Source organism: Neovison vison, chromosome 1 (genome assembly GCF_020171115.1).
Source record: "Neovison vison isolate M4711 chromosome 1, ASM_NN_V1, whole genome shotgun sequence".
NCBI lineage: Eukaryota > Metazoa > Chordata > Mammalia > Carnivora > Mustelidae > Neogale > Neogale vison.
Window position 1 is genome coordinate 237,443,558 of NC_058091.1, and position 18,059 is coordinate 237,461,616.

At 39.5% G+C, this 18,059-nt stretch overlaps 1 protein-coding gene and 1 pseudogene across 1 annotated transcript in view; one reads left to right on the forward strand and one right to left on the reverse strand.

Moving 5' to 3' along the window:
* NDFIP1 (Nedd4 family interacting protein 1) overlaps positions 1–18,059 on the reverse strand; it is a 55,139-nt gene that overhangs the window by 17,894 nt on the left and 19,186 nt on the right. The window contains exons 2-3 of the mRNA XM_044225468.1: positions 4,982–5,069; positions 424–554 (exon numbers count right to left, since the gene is read on the reverse strand). Coding sequence (XP_044081403.1) covers positions 424–554; positions 4,982–5,069 — 219 coding nt within the window. The remainder of the gene's footprint in view (positions 1–423; positions 555–4,981; positions 5,070–18,059) is intronic.
* Positions 11,792–13,051, forward strand: LOC122889925 (annotated as a pseudogene).

The following is an 18,059-nucleotide window of genomic DNA, read 5'->3' on the forward strand; positions in this document are numbered from 1 at the left end:
ATGCAGGACTCAATCCCAGGACCCTGAGATCATGACCTGAGCTGAAGGCAGTGGCCCACTGAGCCACCCAGGCGCCCCTTAAGTATGTAGAGATTTAAGGCAAAGTCAGTGTATTTGCTAAATCAGCCCCTGCTCTGAGACATTTCAGTCATGGCAGGAAAGCTGAGAAAATGGTGGTAAGAGTAGAGACACAGGGAAAATAAGCTGGTCTGATTAGTGATTTTCTGCTGATTTGTACCTTTTACTGCATCGTTTCCCATATGAGTAAGATTTATTATCTCAGAAGAAAATGTGCTTGTTTTCAAAAATTAGCTGTACTTTTTACTAATCAGTACAATCATAAGGAATACATCAAAAGTAAGTAACGAAAAGAACCTAATTTCCATAAAGCAGCCAGCAATTAACATGGTAAATTGGACTTACTCTTCCAGGAACCAAGGGGATAGTAGCTTCAGCCTTGGTTCTCTCAGCTTCATCGTAGCTGGGCAGCGTCGTCGCCACATTATAGGAAGGAGGCTTTGGAAATCCACACTCATCTTTGTAGTCAAAATATGCTGCAGAATAAAAAGGAAGTCACCATTATCTGACCATTAGCTGACCTGAGGAAAAAGAAGATTTCCACTAAGTCTGGCAAACAAAGAAACAGCCATTCCTCTAAGAGTACATATAGAATAATTGACTTGAGGGTTGCCTGGGTGGCTTAGTCATCAGGTGTCTGCCTTCGGCTCGGGTCGTGATCTCGGAGTCCTGGGATCGAGCCCCACACTGTGCTCCCTGCTCTGTGGGAAGCCTGCTTCTCCCTCTCCTACTTCCCCCGCTTGTGTTCCTTCTCTCGTTAAGTCTACCTCTGTCAAATAAATAAATAAAATCTTTAAAAAAAGGAATAATTTATTGAAATGTTTATGTATGAATACGCGATTGAGAATGATTTTTAAATTCATCCACCTTTGAATTATTTAAATTTATTCATGTAAATCATTCTGCCTTCCCTTCCAAATGTCCTTAAACACTTTTTCAATTGTTACATGGTACGTTCAAAAAAGCATTTAATATTAATAGTGGCATAAAGACAACATTTAAGCCAAAAATACCTCACCTCTCTATTGTAAGATGTACCATGGTTTCCTCCCATTTATAAACAGGTAAACCAACTTAATAAAAAAGTCACAGCGTGGGTGCCTGGATGGCTCAGTCCTTAAGAGTCTGCCTTCGTCCCAGGTCATGATCCCAGGGTCCTGAGATCAAGCCCAGCATGGGGCTACCTGCTCAGCGGCAAGCCTGCTTCTTCCTCTCCCACTCCCCCTCATGTTCCCTCTCTCGCTGTGTCTCTTTCTGTCAAATAAATAAAACCTTTAAAAAAATTAAAAAAAAAAAAAGATAAAATAAAAACATCAAAAACCAATGCCTTTAAAAAAAAGTCACAATATTTTAGCATTTTGATTCTTACACATTCGTTTTACCGTGTACTGGTTTGTATGATGTGCCTAAGGTAACTAATTCAGTTACAAAGCCATTATTTATTTGAGTTAAATTTTTTATTTTCTCTTTTTAATGCTGCATCTTCATTCTCATTAACTCCTATTATAAGAAACTCAATATTTATTAGAAAAGAGCTATTAAAAATGTATTAAATTTCTGCACAATTTTTAAAAAAACAAACATCTTGGGAAAAAAAGTCTTATTGTTCATCAAGATTAACATTTTTCTCTTTTTCCTCTGGTTAATTGTAATAAACTTCCAATTTTACTGTAATATATTACTGAAATCATGAATCAATACAATTCACCTCATTAACAATGTGAAGAAAATTCTATTGTATTCGCACGGGCAGAAAAAGCATTTTATTAAATTTAACACGTTGCCAATAATAAAAACCCTTAGCAAATTAGGAGTAAGAGAAAATATCTTTAATCTGATCATAAGTATCTATGAACAACCCAAGTAAATATCATAATTGTAAATGTTTTTTTCCCCTAAAATTAGAGATTTTAGACAAAAATGTCCCTAAACTTAGAGATTTAGACAAAAATGTCTTAACATTACCTTAAAGGTCCTACTAGTTGATGTAATATGGCAAGAAAAGGAAATTCAAAATATAAGTATTAGAAGGGACAAAATAACTGTCCTTAATCATGGATGACATGATTATAGATATATCAAATCCAAGAGTATCTACAGACAGAATTAATATATGAATTTATTAGCAAAGACTCTACATTCAAAATCTCTGGATGGATATAAACCACTAAGGGTACTTCCATTTGCCAGCAACAAATAGAAAATAAAATTATATATGGAACATTTTTTATAACAGGATGAGGAATAAATCCAGTAATAAATATGCAGGTCCCCAATATTGAAACCCACAAAAAACTATTGAGAGGATTAAAGAAGAAGATCTTTTTTTTTTTTTTTTTTAAAGATTTTATTTATTTATTTGACAGAACGAGATCACAAGCAGGCAGAGAGGCAGGCAGAGAGAGAGGAGGAAGCAGGCTCCCTGCTGAGCAGAGAGCCCGATGTGGGCCTCGATCCCAGGACCCTGAGATCATGACCTGAGCCGAAGGCAGCGGCTTAACCCACTGAGCCACCCAGGCGCCCAAAGAAGATCTTAATTAGATGGAGAGATATGTCATGTTTACAAACTGGAAGCAGTATTATAAAGATGTTAATTCTCTTCAAACTGATCCCCAGATTCAGGACAATTTCAACTACAATTCCAGTTTTTGTTTGTTTTGTTACATTTTACAGAAATTGACAAGCTAATTGTAAAATGTATATGGAAATGCAAAGGCCAAAAAAACCCAAAGCAATCTTGAACAACAAAAGGTCTGAATGACCTATATTGCCAGATATAATTAAAACGGTAGGGGATGGGCATAAAGATAAATAAATAGACCAAAGAACAGTATACTGAAACCAGAAACAGATCCACTCATATATGGCCACCTGATTTACAATAAAGGTGACACTGTGGGGGCTCCTGGGTGGCTCAGTGGGTTAAAGCCTCTGCCTTCAGCTCGGGTCATGATCCCAGGACCTCAAGCCCCACATCCAGCTCTCTACTCAGCAGGGAGCCTGTTTCCTCCTCTCTCTCTCTCTCTCTCTCTCTCTGCCTGCCTCTCTGACTACTTGTGATCTCTATCAAATAAATAAATAAAATCTTTTTAAAAAAATGACACTGTGAAGCAGTGGAGAAAGAACAGTGTTTTCAATAAATGGTAATGTAAGAACTGGTTATCCATACAGAAAAACAAATTGATCTTGACCACTACCTTACAGTACACAGAAAAAAAAAAAAAAAAAATACCAGATGGAATAGAAATCTAAACGTGAAAAATAAAATACCACAGCTTTTAGAAAATATACGAAAATGTGTTATAAACTAAAGAGGCCACCTAATCCAAATTAAAGAATTTGTTTTTTTCCAAGTCAAATTGCTATTTTACATACATGCATACACATGTATATATACCTGGTACAAACCAATGCATCATTTTCTATCAAGTCTCTTTATTTTTCATCAAATCAAACTAAGTCATTACAACTTGAAATGTACAATATAAATTAGCCCACTGCCATTAATTCTGAATACATGAATAAAACTGATACCTACCACTATCTTAAGTTGAAGAAAATCAACATGTGTATTTCCCTATTTCCAAAGATTTTTTAAATGGGATCCATCAATATAGATACTCATATACTTTTAAGTTTCAATCAAAAGTCTAACGACAATCTTTCAAGTTTATGTAATACATTCAGAACAACCAAAAAGCCCAATACTTCTTGGACTGTTCAACTTAATATACCACTAATTAAAACAGTTATGCAAAATAATTTGTGCTTTTTTTCCCTACCAATATGCATGTGTCTTTTTGTTTCTAACCACTTTTCTCATAAATGGACTAACTGGTACCTACAGTCAGCATTTATCTAAAAAAAATAAGCAATGTTAATTTAACAACAAGGAGTGGGTAAGGCCATTTAAGCCGTTTTAGAGCTTTCCTTAAAAAGTACGAGTTTTAGATGCTTTTAAATAAAATTAATACAAGGAGACAGGGTTCAAAGGTTGAAGTCAGAGTGGAGGCAAAGAACTTTCTGACCCATGTTCTTCTTCATTATAATGGCAGAGACCAACAGGGACCAACAAATTTAATCCCACATCAACTGACAATAGCCACCCCGAGTGCTGTATTGAAAAGGATTCTGAGCCTGTGTCTGGGATAAATGGTGTCAACTTGCTTATCTATGCTGGGAGGAGGATGGGTTCAGTGGAAGCACCATGGGCCATATACTTGACACTCTGCCACACTTCTCCTTTAGAGAAAATGGAAGATGGCCCATCACAACCAGTCAATTTTCAGCAACTAAAGCAGCGCTGCTCATTAGGCAGCTTGAAGCTACCCAAAGATCTCAATTGTTGATATTTTTTCTCTCTCTTCCCCATCCCTTCTACATAAACATGTGAAAATGTAAAAGACAGTCTGGCATAAGATGTGAAGATGAAAGACTGTTAAAGGAGGGCTTAACTATGAGGAACACCATGAAAGATCTGAGAGACTTCCACCCTTTTTTTATTAAGAATTTACTAGCACAAAATAAATCAAATGTACTAAGTTCCAGGTCCCTGGTCATAGGCACTAGAATCACAAAGAACAAAACAATAAGGAAGCTACAGAAAGAATAAAAATCAGATGATCACCTGGTTGTTGAATTTCTTCCTTTATATTCTGTTGGAATGAAACTGAGTTCCATTAAAAACACACACACACACACACACAATGAAATGGAGTTTTAAGTGTTTTTCAGAATAGTAACATGGTTTTTTTTTTCCCACTTTGGGCAATAAACTACAAAAAACATCAAAGACTTCTTGGGGAAAGCTAAAGCAAAGACAAAAGATGAGTAAACCATGCTGGCCGAGTCTCTGGCCAAGTGCATTTCGAGAGTCTAAGAGTTCCCTTGCCCAGTTACCTACCTGCACTCTCTGCAGAGATGCTGCTGTAAGGTGGAGGGGCGTCGCCTACAGCCTGTTCTGGCTCTCCGGGCTCTTCCTCATTCTGCAACTAAATAAACATTCCACATTTTAATCCAAGTATAAAGCCGATTAGACAGAGAAGACCTGAAAACTAGAAGAGCCCTTCTGGAAAATTATTTGGTAACATGTTTCAAAAGGCTTAAAATGTGTAACTGCTTTACACAGTATTCTGCTCTCAGGAATTTATCCTAAAGAAATAGAGGCAAAAAAAGTAGATATAAAAGTTACTGCAGCAAAAAATAGAAACAACCTAAATTCCACCCACAGGGGACTTATTAAAGAAATTATAGTTCATCTCACAAAGGATCACTAAGCATCCATAAAAATGAAAATAAAGAAAATGAGATGACTTGAACAGATATTTATGCTGTATTGTTACACGAAAAAAGCAAAATTTACCAAATAGTATGCATAATATATTCTGGTTGTGATAGACCGATATGTGAAGGTCTAGAATGAGAGACATCTACAGTTACAATGTTTACTTCTAGCTGATACAATCATAGGGAATTTTATTTTGTTGTTTATATGTGTATTTGAATTTTTTTTAGTGAACATTTAGCACTTGTATAACTTTTTAAGTTGGAAAAATAGTCCAATAATAATCTGTTAAAGATAAATCATACAAACCAAGGTGTGCCACTATATTTATTTTGCACAGAGAAACTGAATCTTAACTGAGACACTTCCAAAAACATAAAATTCAACATAATTCTACATATATAACCTGTTAACAAATCTCCCTCTTCCCTATCTCAGCCATTTCTCCGTCAAATCTACAACCCCAGTTACTTTAAATAACTCACACTGAAAAGTGTGTCTTTCTGCGACTGCCAGTCTGTCTAGTCTACCCAACTCATCTTCACAGAACAAAAACATCTGATTTAACTTTTCTAGTGTGACAATTAACTACAGCTCATTTAAAAAGGTTAATTGGGGGGTGTCTGGGTGGCTTAGGGGGTTGGGCCTCTGCCTTCGGCTCAGGTTGTGGTCCTGGGGTCCTGGGATGGAGCCCTGCGTTGGGCTCTCTGCTCAGCGGGGAGGCCGCTTCCTACCCCCCCACCCCACCCCCGCCTGCTGCTCTGCCTACTTGTGATCTCTGTCAAGTTAATAAATAAAATCTGTAAAAAGAAAAAAAAAAAGGTTAATTGGCTGAGAATGGGAGTCCATCTGTAAAGTAATAAGAGTATTTATCGACATAAATAACTTGGGGGCCTGGGTCCTGCCATATGCCATCATAATACACAGAGGCACAAGAGCCACTTGTAAAATACACACCTCCCTTAAACTTACTGCTACAGACAACTCGATCTTGAACTGAGACAGGAAGACAGAGAGCTAGACTTCCTGTAACATGAAGCAGAGCTCCCTAATTCCTTAAATTTTTAATTAACCATCTCAGTCTCTATCCCTATTCTATTCAAAATCAGAAACCAACAAAACTTTTCTGATGAACACTGCAATATACCAAATTTCAAAGGAATTCTTGTGCCAAATTATCATCAACATCTACCACCTGAGCACATTTTTCTGAACCCTAGAACTCTAATGCTAAACTTAGGGCACTCCCAAAAGAACTGTATTGTAACCTAAGATAAATTTCCTCTTAAAGAGACATATAGTGCAAAATAGCTATAGTAAAGCCACATGTTCCTGGGACACCAAATCAGTTAATTATTTAAATAGACTTCCTGGAGCCATGGTTCACTTGTAATTCTTTCAACATTATAAGAAGTTCTAGACAGGGTATTTTCAGCCTACTCCCACCTAACCACTCTTGTGCTCTGAGAATGTCACAGAAGAGTCAGCAGCAAAAACAGAGGCAAATACGGACTTTATAAGAATCCTACCTCAATATACTGCAGCCAGTCATGTTCTTTATCTAAACCAGCCTGGAATTTTTGACCCATTTTAGATTTCCTGAGCTTGGTCAAATAATCACGTTACCTCTGCATAATTTAGGGTTTAGAAAGGAAGTGTGACAATTCTGAGAAATACAGAAGTCCAGAGAATAAAGAGGTCTTATGTGCCAGCATCTATGAGATAGGTTGCCTGTCTCCTAGCAACCTGGAGATGTGCAATTTGATCATCCCACGCCAAGGTAAGAGATAACAGAGCAAGAAATTCCAACTGTCTCAGAAACCCCCATTTTTTCTTCGGTGAGGGAAAAAACATTTCCAGATCAAGTTTTTTCCCTCCATTAAACTTCAACACTTTACAATCATGTACTATTTCTAACTGAAAACAAAAACAAAAACAAAGATGATTAAAAAACAAACAAACAAACAAACCCACTATGATTCTGGAGGTTCCACATACTGGGATGATCCCAGGACCCACTTTACAGGCTTCCCAACAATGCCCTATTTTCTACATGCTGGTTATAAGTTTAGGCTCCACCAAGAAATGTGTTGAAATAAAATACTACCAGGTGGGGGAAAAAAGAAAGAGGCACCACCTGCAGCAAGTATCTAGTGACCACCCCTAAGTGCCACCCCTAAGCATACATCTTTTTACACTTGGGGGCCATCTATGGCCATTAATTTGGCTTTGCCCACCAAACAAATCAGGTACTCATTAACAAGGCTGGGGGCAGGGGGCTGGCAGAAATGCACACCAGAACTACAGTTGGACATATCTATCTCTAAGGTTATAAAGTTGGTTAGTTGAATTCAAAATGTAATTTTAATGTTCCCTTTTCTGTCCTTGGGAATCTTTCCTGTGCAATCCTCCTGCCACATCTCTGAGGCTCAGGCTCTCTCCTGAGACTCTCTCAGAGAAATAGGATCATTGTCACTTTGGGGCTGGTGTTGGAAAGATGCCCAGCCTCTCCTGTCAAGAAGGTCGGTGGGAGCATGAGTCCAACCTGTTACAGAATCCTGGCTGTAGGGGACAGTGTGAGAGGCAGGGATGGAAAGAGGTGAGAACTGCTGCTCTCTTCCCTGCTGTGGTCTTAGCTGTGGTAGGTGGGGAGAATCCTTTGATTTTATCTACAACATAATAAATACCCACTGGGGACTGATTTCTTTTCTGCCATGTAACTTCTCTTAACCATTCTGATCAACTTCACTTATCTCTAGTAAGATTTAAATGTGATTTTTTTTTTCAAAATAGTAATTAATTACACAATTACCTATGCATGCCATATAAAGTACTGAGTTTAGTATAAAATCACCTAAAATTACCCAGGTCTCCATCCCTGAAATAGGAATAACCCAATCATCTGAAAATCTGTTTGACCTTTCTCTTCACCACACCCCCACCGTACTTTAACCCCTACTTTCCTGATTACTGATGTTCCACTCTACACTCTGAGTAGACCCTGTCACGGCTCTCTAGAAGAACCCTAAAACCCTCCCCCTTTTCCACTTTGCATATCACAACTGCTATGGTACCTCTTGGCCTTGATCACTTCCAATTTTTTTTATTATTATTTACCTACAAACAGATGTTAATAATGTCTTGTCCTCTAGATTTAGCCAGTGAAAGACAGCACATCTAAAATAAAGGACGTTACTCCTTACTACATTTCCTCTGTGTCCTATCAATACTGTTGCTATTAGAATCAAATACATGACGTTTTACCTAAACAACAGTTTAACGAATCTCCCATACAGAAATCATACATAGTTCTAGTTCTAATAAAAGCAAACTAGATTTTAATAAGTTTAAGGACACTTATACCCTGCAGGTTTAAATTCTTAAATTTGAGTTCCCACCCCAGCAAGAAGGCCTCATCACTCCTCTGTCCTAAGTAGTTCTAAAGATGGTCTTCCATTTGGAAATGAGCTGTTTTTAATCAAGAACAGAGCCAGGACTAGGATTAGGCCTAAATTAAGAGCTAACATTTACAACTGTTGGATGGCAGGACCTAAGGCTCTTACAAGTCATTCTTGGATTCTATTTACTAAGACTGGGAGAACAAAAAACCCTATTAAAGAACAAAGAGAAAAACAAAAAATCCATAAAGCGTTATACATGACAAGAGGTACCAAAACATACCTCACAATTCACACAAACACAACAAGCATGTGGAAAATAATGTTGAACTATCCAATAAATCCATAAAGTTACAAGTATTCACACCATTCATTTTTTTTCTTGGTTGGGTCCTATTTAAACAGCAGGAGACCATGTAAATTTTAAATCCCTTCTTTAGTTATTAACAATAAGTCTCAAAAAAAATCCTGGATAGATGCCTGAACTCTTGCTTTAAATGTTATTTACCACTTATAATTTTAGAGTTAAATCCTAAATCTTTTACCTTATAATGCAATGTTTAAACCTCTCATTACCAACCCACTACTTCTGCATACTCTTTAAATCCCACCAAATGAGACAGTATAATTACCAGAAAGTAAACACACACACTTCCTTAGGTTAACAACCAAGTGTACATTTTACTCTCATTCAGAAATAACCAGTCTGTGAGGACTGTGTATTTTCTTTTCTTTTTTTTTTTTTAAGTAGTAACCTTTATTTTATGGGGCTTTTTTTTTTTGTAAGACTTTATTTATTTGACAGAGAGAGAGAGGGGGCACAAGCAGAGGGAACAGCAGGCAGAGGGAGAGGGAGAGGAAGAGGGAGAAGCAGGCTCCCCACTGAGCACAGAGCCTGATGCAGGGCTCGATTCCAAGACCCTAGGATCAAGACCCAAGCCAAAGGCAGACACTTAAACAACTCAACCACCCAGATGCCCTGAGAACTGTGTATTTTCTATTGTATATAACCTGAAGGTTTTTAATTGTATACTGAATATAAATTGTGTTATTCTAACATCACCAAATTCTTTACATTCAAGGACAATTATCTATTATATTGCTTTTAATTAGAGGATGACATTTAAAATAAGGTAAATAATTCTGACAGAGAGAAACTCACCAATTAAAAAAAAAATCTAATTTAAAAAGGGCAGGGATGCCTGGGTGGCTCAGTCAGTTAAGCCGCTGCCTTCGGCTCAGGTCATGATCCCAGAGTCCTGGGATAGAGTCCTACATCAGGCTCCTTGCTCAGCAGGAGCCTGCTTCTCTCTCTGCCTCGGCCTGCCACTCTGCCTGCTTGTGCATGTGCTTGCTCTCTTTCTCTTTCTTGTTCTCTCTCTCTCTCTGATAAATAAATAAATAATCTTTTTAAAAATAATTTTTTTTTTTAAATATGGGCAAGAGGGGCACCTGGGTGGCTCAGTCAGTTAAGCGTCTGCCTTCCACTCAGGTCATGATCTCAGGGTCCTGGGATCGAGGCTGTGGCAGGCTCCCTGCTCAGTGGGGAGTCTGTTTTTCCCTCTTGCTCTGTGCTCTCTCTTGCTTGCTCCTCAAATAAATTTTAAAAATCTTAAAAATAAAAATAAAAATGGGTGAAGAATTTTAATAGACATTTCTCTAAAGAAGATATACAAATGGGCAGTATACACAAGATGTTCAACATCAGCAGTCACAGCAGAAAGGCAAAATCAAACCAAGAGATATCACTTCAAACCCTCTAATATGGCCATAAGAAAATAAAAAAGGAGTATGTTTTTGAGTATGCAGAGAAATTGGAACTCTCACACACTGCCAGCAGGAATGTAAGATTGCGACTGCGGAAAAGTTTGGCAGTTCCTCAAAAACAAGTTAAACAGAGAGTTATAAAAAGATCCAGCAATTCCACTCCTAAGTATATATTCGAGAGAAGTGAAAACATAGTTTCACGGAAAAACTTGCATGCGAATGTTCATGGCAACATTACTTATAATAGTCAAAATGTTCATCAACTGATGAATGGATAAACAAAATATGGTATAACCATACAAAAGGATGGCTAAGAATAATCCATTCTATAAAAAAAAGGGGGGGGGAATGAAGTACCAATACATACTCCATTGCAGATGAAGCTTGAAAGCAATATGCTAAGTGAAAGAACCCAGTCACAAAAGACCATATATTTTATGATTCCATTTATATAAAATAACCAGAAACAGCAAATCCAAGAGATACAGAAAGACTGGTAGTTGCCAGGTGCTGGGGAAGGGAGGAGGAGAGAGTAACTGACTGCTAAAGGATCCAGGTTTCTTTTGGGGTGATAAAAATGTTCCGCCGTTAATACAGTAGTAATGGTTCCAAACCTCGTGAATACAGTAAAAATTACTACAGTAAAAATTACTAAATTGCTAATTACTAAACTAGCACTTTTTTAAAAGGGTGAATTTCATGGTATGTGAATTGTATCTCAAAAAAAGCATTTTCTAATTTTGAAAACATAAACCTAGATTATGGGAATTTTTAGTTAAAACAAAACTGAAGAGAGGCGCCTGGGTAGTGCTTAGTCAGATGTGGGACTCTTTTTTTTTTTTTTTTTTTTAAATTTATTTGACAGATAGAGATCACAAGCAGGCAGAGAGGCAGGCAGAGGCGGGGGTTGGGGGGTGGGTGTGGAAAGCAGGCTCTCCGCTGAGCAGAGAGTCCAACGTGGGGCTCAATCCCAAGACCCTGGGATCATGACCCGAGCCAAAGGCAGAGGCTTTAACCCACTGAGCCACCCAGGCGCCCCAGGTGTGGGACTCTTGATCTCATCTCCCGTCTTGATCTCAGGATCTCCAGTTCAGGCCCTGTGTTGGGCTCCATGGTGGGCGTGGAGCCTACTTCAAAAAACAAACAACACACCAAAAAACTCAAACAAACAAATGGAAGAGCACTCTGCATACCCACTCCTGGGCTCTTGTGTCAGTGTATCCTTCCACCCTCAGCGGTGGCAGGACGCCACCACCACCAGGCCCGCCAATGCAACAACCAGATCGTCACCAAGTTCTGGGAGGTCATCAGACTAGCAGGGCAGTGACATTACAGGCACTTACCACAACGACATCAACCTGCAGCTGGAGTGGATAAATCTGTACTACCACCAGGCCAATGGTGGCAAGTACACTTCACACGCTGTGCTCGTGGGCCTGGAGCTGGGCACCACAGACTGTGCACTTGGGACCCTCTGGGCAAATCTTCAGTCCAGACAACTTTGTCTTACATCAAAGTGGTGCTGGGAACACCTGGGCCAAGGCACACTACACAGAAGGTACAGGGCTGGTCGCCTGGGTGCTGGATATAATGAAGAAGGAAGCTGAAAGCTGTGACTGAGTACAAGGCTTCCAGCGAACCCACTCCCTGGGTTGAGGGCCTGGGTCTAGGATGGGTACCCTCCCCATCCGCAAGATCTCGGAGGAGCACTGAGACAGGATCATGAACACATTCAGTGGTAGAACCCTACAAGGTCACCCTCCCAGTCCAACAGCTGGTAAAAAAAACACAGATGAAACCTACTGCATTGATAATGAGACCCCTATAACATCTGCTTCAGAACCCTAAAATCGACCACACCCACCAATCGGGACCTCAACTGCCTGATGTCAGCCATCATGAATGGGTCACCACCTGCCTGGGCTTTCCTGGCCAGCTCAATGCTGACCTGTTCACACTAGCTGTCAACAAGGTTCTCTTTCCTCACCTGCACTTCTTCATGCCCAGCTTCACTCCCACGACCGGTGGAGGCAGCCACAGTACTAAGCCCTGACGGTGCCAGACCTCACCCAGCAGATATCTGCTGCCAAGAATAAGATGGCAGCCTGTGACCCCTGCCACAGCCACTCCCTGACTGTGGCCCCAGGGTCCGAGGGCTCCATGAAGGTGGATGCACAGATAATTTTTAACATCCCAAACAAGAAGAGCAGCAACTTGGTGGAGTGGATCCCCAACCACAGAAGAACAGCTGGGACATCCCACCCCACGAGCATGTCTGCCACCTTCATCAGCAATACCACGGCCACTCAGGAGCTGTTCAAAGCATATCTCAGAGCAGTTCACAGCCAAGCTCTGGAGCAAGCCCTCTCTGCACTGGTACACGGGAAAGGGCATGGACGAGATGGACTTTACCAAGGCCGAGAGCAACAAAAATGACCTGGTGTCTGACTACCAGCAGGACCAGGACACCACGGCCAAGGAGGAGGGTGAGTCTGAGCAGGAGGCAGAGAAAGAGGTGGCTTAGAGCTGCTAGCCAGTAAAGCACAGAAGCTGTGTGAGCTCTTTAGCCATGTCTCTGTGCACACTTGCTCTTGTTCCTATTGTGACGTTGCACACTGTGCAAGACGTTACCTTTAAAGCATTTTTATAGGGGGTGGGAACCCTGAAAATTCACTGCTCCAAATCATCATTCTCTTGCTAAATCAATGTCTATGCCCCTTAATGTGAAAGAATGGTCTTCATCCCACCAGTATCCTTAGGGCTTAACATGGAACACTACTTGCAAATGGACAAAAATAAGGAAAAATAACACACTGAATTGCAAACTAATTCCAGTAAAAAAAAAAAAAAATCCTTCATATTCTCCCCTACTGATGAGAAGAATATTAGGATCCAGAAATCAAAATAGTTTGGCTAATGACCTATTTTAAAAGCTGAGCATAGCACATTAATTTAAATTTTTCTACTTCAAAAGCTTCCCTAAAGATAATTTTAAAAATAAACCACCAGGATTAGACTTTCCCCAACAATATGTCTCATGTCAGAAGAAAAAATTAAATGCAAATCCTCTTAATACCAGAATGAAAACACGATTAAAAGTCAAAATTCACCAAAACAAAAGAAATCAGAATGCCTTAAAAAGTCAATGCAGTAACAGATGAAAAGAAAACTCTAATACCACAGCAAATCCCCTTAGAAAAGGCCATCAGTTTACAAAGCTTTTTCAAGATTTTTGTGGTTACCACAGTTAAACACATAACACAATTCATGAATAAAATTTGGTTTGGAAGGAGAAAAATACTTGCAGTATTTATTTTAATCCTTAGAAATGAGAGCAAATGCTATAAACTATGATTACCAACCTGATGTGTTTTCTTACTTCTTCACCTGAGATCCAAGTAACAAGGAATACCATCCAGAGAGAGAAGAGGAAGGCAAGATAGTAGCCACTCATCTCCAACTTCAATTTTCCTAAGCCAAGGTGCTCAGAGAAATCACTCCACCACAGATAAACTAAATGAGCCAACCATGGCTATGAGAGCAGCACTGTGAGATTTTTGGGTGGGACCAGAAAACTGTCATCAACCTGCCAACTCCCAGGGATCCATGCACTATGTTCAAGTCCTTGCCAAGCAAGGAGCCTGATGTGGGACTCGATCCCAGGACCCTAGGATCATGACCTGAGCCGAAGGCAGGTGCCTAACTGACTGAGCCACCCAGGTGCCCCAAAACTTAATAAATAAATAAATAAATAAATAAAATGTAAACACTATTAATGTAGATATGTAACCTGGAGGAGTATAATCAAATGTAAATATATTGTGATTCAAGCTTTCCATTCTCTCCATTGCTTTTTCTTCTGCCATAGCCCACAACTTTTCTCAGAGATAGTCAGAAATTTGAATATTTCATTCAAAAAAATTTTATCAGGCACTAACACATGCCAGCATAATGTCAATTTTTGATTATTTTTCCTTTAATGCTCTTGAAAGAACATTTCCATTTTTTCCATCAACTAGAAGACTGGTTGTTAGCAGAAGCCATAATAATACTATTTAGGCTAATGATTTTGGATATTAAAAAGTTAATTTGATATTTATTAAATGTTGCTTTATGTACAATTATTAAGATCAAGATCTGTCAACAAGGACAAAATAACTGTTTCATTAAATCTGTTGACAGAAGCACTATTCTTATAATATCTCATTATACTAAAATAACAAAAGAAGTCGTTTCTTAGGTACAGTACCTGGTTTCTTCCAAGCTATACTTGTTTTGTGCATGTCAATATTCTCTACCCTATGATTATCTTCATGCTTGGGTCATCACAGGGGACAGCATATTTTTATCAGCAATTTTCTACAGAAGTAGGAAATATCCATCTTACTGCTGTTCTTCAAAAGCAGACTATCAGGGATGCCTGGGTGGCTCAGTCGGTTAAGCGCTGCCTTTGGCTCAGGTCACCAGGATTCTGGGATCCAGTCCCACATTGGACTTCTTTTTTTAAAGATTTTTTTTTTCATCTGACAGAGAGAGATCATAAGTAGGCAGAGAGGCAGGCAGAGAGAGGGGGGAAGCAGGCTCCCTGCTGAGCAGAGAGCCAGATGCGGAGCTCAATCCCAGGATGCTGGGATCACGACCAGAGCCTAAGGCAGAGGCCTCAACCCACTAAGCCACCTAGCTACCCCCCATATGGGACTTCTTGCCTGCTTCTCCCCTCTGCCTGCTCTCCTGTTCTGCCTGCAGCTCTATGTACTTCTGCTCTCTCTGACAAATAAATAAAATCTTAAAAAAAAAAGTAGACTATCAGTTTCTTTCTTTATGGTTAGCTGTTTTATGTCTAAGGACATGAAGATGCCCACCAACATGTGCTTCTCATATTAAGAACTTTGACACCATTAAGAGAATGAACTTTCCCCAGAGTGGGGAAAAGATACATTTTTCAGACTAAAGACTCATAACCAGCATATATAAAGAACTTCTTAAAAAACAAAAACAAAAACAAAAAAAACCAGTAAGGAAAAAGGGAAAAAAAAGAAAAAGGAAACCACCTGACTGAAACATAGGCAGAAGACCTGAACAGACATTTCACAAGTTACCAAATGGCCAATAAACTTATTAAAAAGGGTTCCATTTCATTAGTCAGCACAGAGATGCAAACTAAAACCACAGATGATATTTTAAAAGCAGAAAATACCAAATGCTGATGAAGGTATATAATGACAAGAACTCTCAAACTGGAATTGTAAATTTCTGCAACCACTTTATTTTTTTAAAGATTTTATTCATTTAGTTGACAGAGGGATATAGCAAGAGAAGGAACACAAGCAGGGGGAGTGGGAGAGGGAGAAGGAAACCTCCTGCCAAGCAGGGAGCCCACTGTAGGGCTCAACCCTAGGACCCCGGGACCATGCCCTGAGCTGAAGGCAGACGCTTAACAAATGAGCCACCCAGGTGCCCCATGTACAACCACTTTAGAAAACTGCTCAGCATTTATTAAAGATGAATTTATAAATACTCTATGGCCCCACAATTCCATTCTAGTTACATATCCAACAGAAACACATATGTTCACCAAAAGACACACCAGGATGTTTAAAGCAACACTATTAATTAAACTGGAAACTACCTAAATGCCCATCAACAATAGCAGAATGAATAACTAATTTTGTGGTATCTCCATATGATAGAGTACTACACAGCAATGTGAATAAACTACGACAACATACAATGCATGAGTGAATCTCACCAAAAAAATGCTGAGCAGAAGAAGCCAGAAACAAGAGCATTCACTGTATGATTATATTTATACAAAGATCAAAGCTAGATGAACCTCATATGCCTGTCAGTGGTTACCCTGGGGAAGGCGTAACTGGAAGGGCAGGTGAAGGGGGCTTTTCTGAGTGCTGGTCCTTTTGTTTCTTGACCTGGGTACTAGTCAGAAGTACATGTCCAACTTTTGAATATTCACTAAGCTGCGCATCTATGATTTTTGTTGGTTTTGTACATAAATTACACTTCACTAACAATTCAGGAAGAGGAGAAAAGGAGACTGGAAGAGTATTGGTGACACACAGGGACGTTTGCATGCTGCATCGCTGTCTTCACCTCAGCACACAACAGTGAGTGGCCCAGCAGGTTGCCTTATTAGCATGTGCTGACTCAAGCAGGCATGGAGGTGTAGCTTTAACAGAAATCTACCTGAAGAAACGGGTGGCTTATCTTAATGCCGTCTAAACCTACCAGTTCACACTTACCTCGAGTATTCACCTAACTTTACAAATCATCAAATCCCTGTACAGGCAAGGCATGTAGCCCCATGCAGATGAGTGCCGACTCTGTGGGACAGTGATGAGGGTCCATGAGTGAGCATTAGCAGCAGGTGGCATCCCTAGGACTACTTAACACCAAGAATACATCAACATGAAGAAAACGGATGAGAAACTAGGCTTTACAAAGCAACAGAAACAAAGCTTACTCTTTCTTACTGACTGGTCCGAAAGCAAGGAGGGGTGAGAAACCACCCCCCCCATAAAAACCAACTTTCAGAAACTCATAGTTACTTGATTTATGAGCAGGCTTTATAAACTTATGTATTACATGTATTCCTTGTGTATACATCATGTATTTCATAACAAAAATTAAAAGAACATTATGATTCTATAATTACCAATTTTCAAATAAATGGCAACAAAAGCTTAAGAAGCACAAAGGAGAAACAGACATCTTCAACCTTTATCTCCTGAGAAACAACAAACATTTAACATTTAGTATTCAACCTATAACACTGAGCATAGTACACTAGGTATAAATAGGTGTTCAATAAAGCTGGTACATATGAAGGAAAATTAGTGTCTTTTTTAAAGATTTTATTTATTTATTTGACAGAGATCACAAGTAGGCAGAGAGGCAGGCAGAGAGGAGGAAGCAGGCCCCCTGCTGAGCAGAGAGCCCGATGTGGGGCTCCATTCCAGGTCACTGGGATCATGACCTGAGCCAAAGGCAGAGGCTTTAATCCACCGAGCCACCCAGGCGTCTTGGAAAATTAGTACTTTAATCACACCGTAATTCCTTGAATGTTTTCTTTTCTTTTAAAAACAACCAAATGGGGGCACCTGGGTGGTTTAGTTGGTCCCTTTGGCTTGGGTCATGGTCCCACAGTCATGGGGTCCTGGAATCAAGCCCTGGGTTGGACTCCCTGTTCAGTGCAGAATCTGCTTCTCCCTCTCCCTCTGTAATCCCTCCACCCTGCCATGCTCTCTTTCTCTCTCAAATGGAGAAATAAAATCTTAAAGGAAAAAAAAAGTTAAAAATAAATAAATAATAACAACCAAACAGTATATCCAAGAAATGGCACAGTCTACATTAAAAACCCAGTAAAGTCAATGTCCAGATACCAAAAGTGAAAGACGTGCCTAGAAGCCAGGAACGAGCACAGACTACAGCCTGCTTGGCTCTGCTAGCCCCATGAGCAACCACACCTCCCTCAGGCTGAGAAGTTCCAAAAGCTATGCCTGCTTATTACTATATTA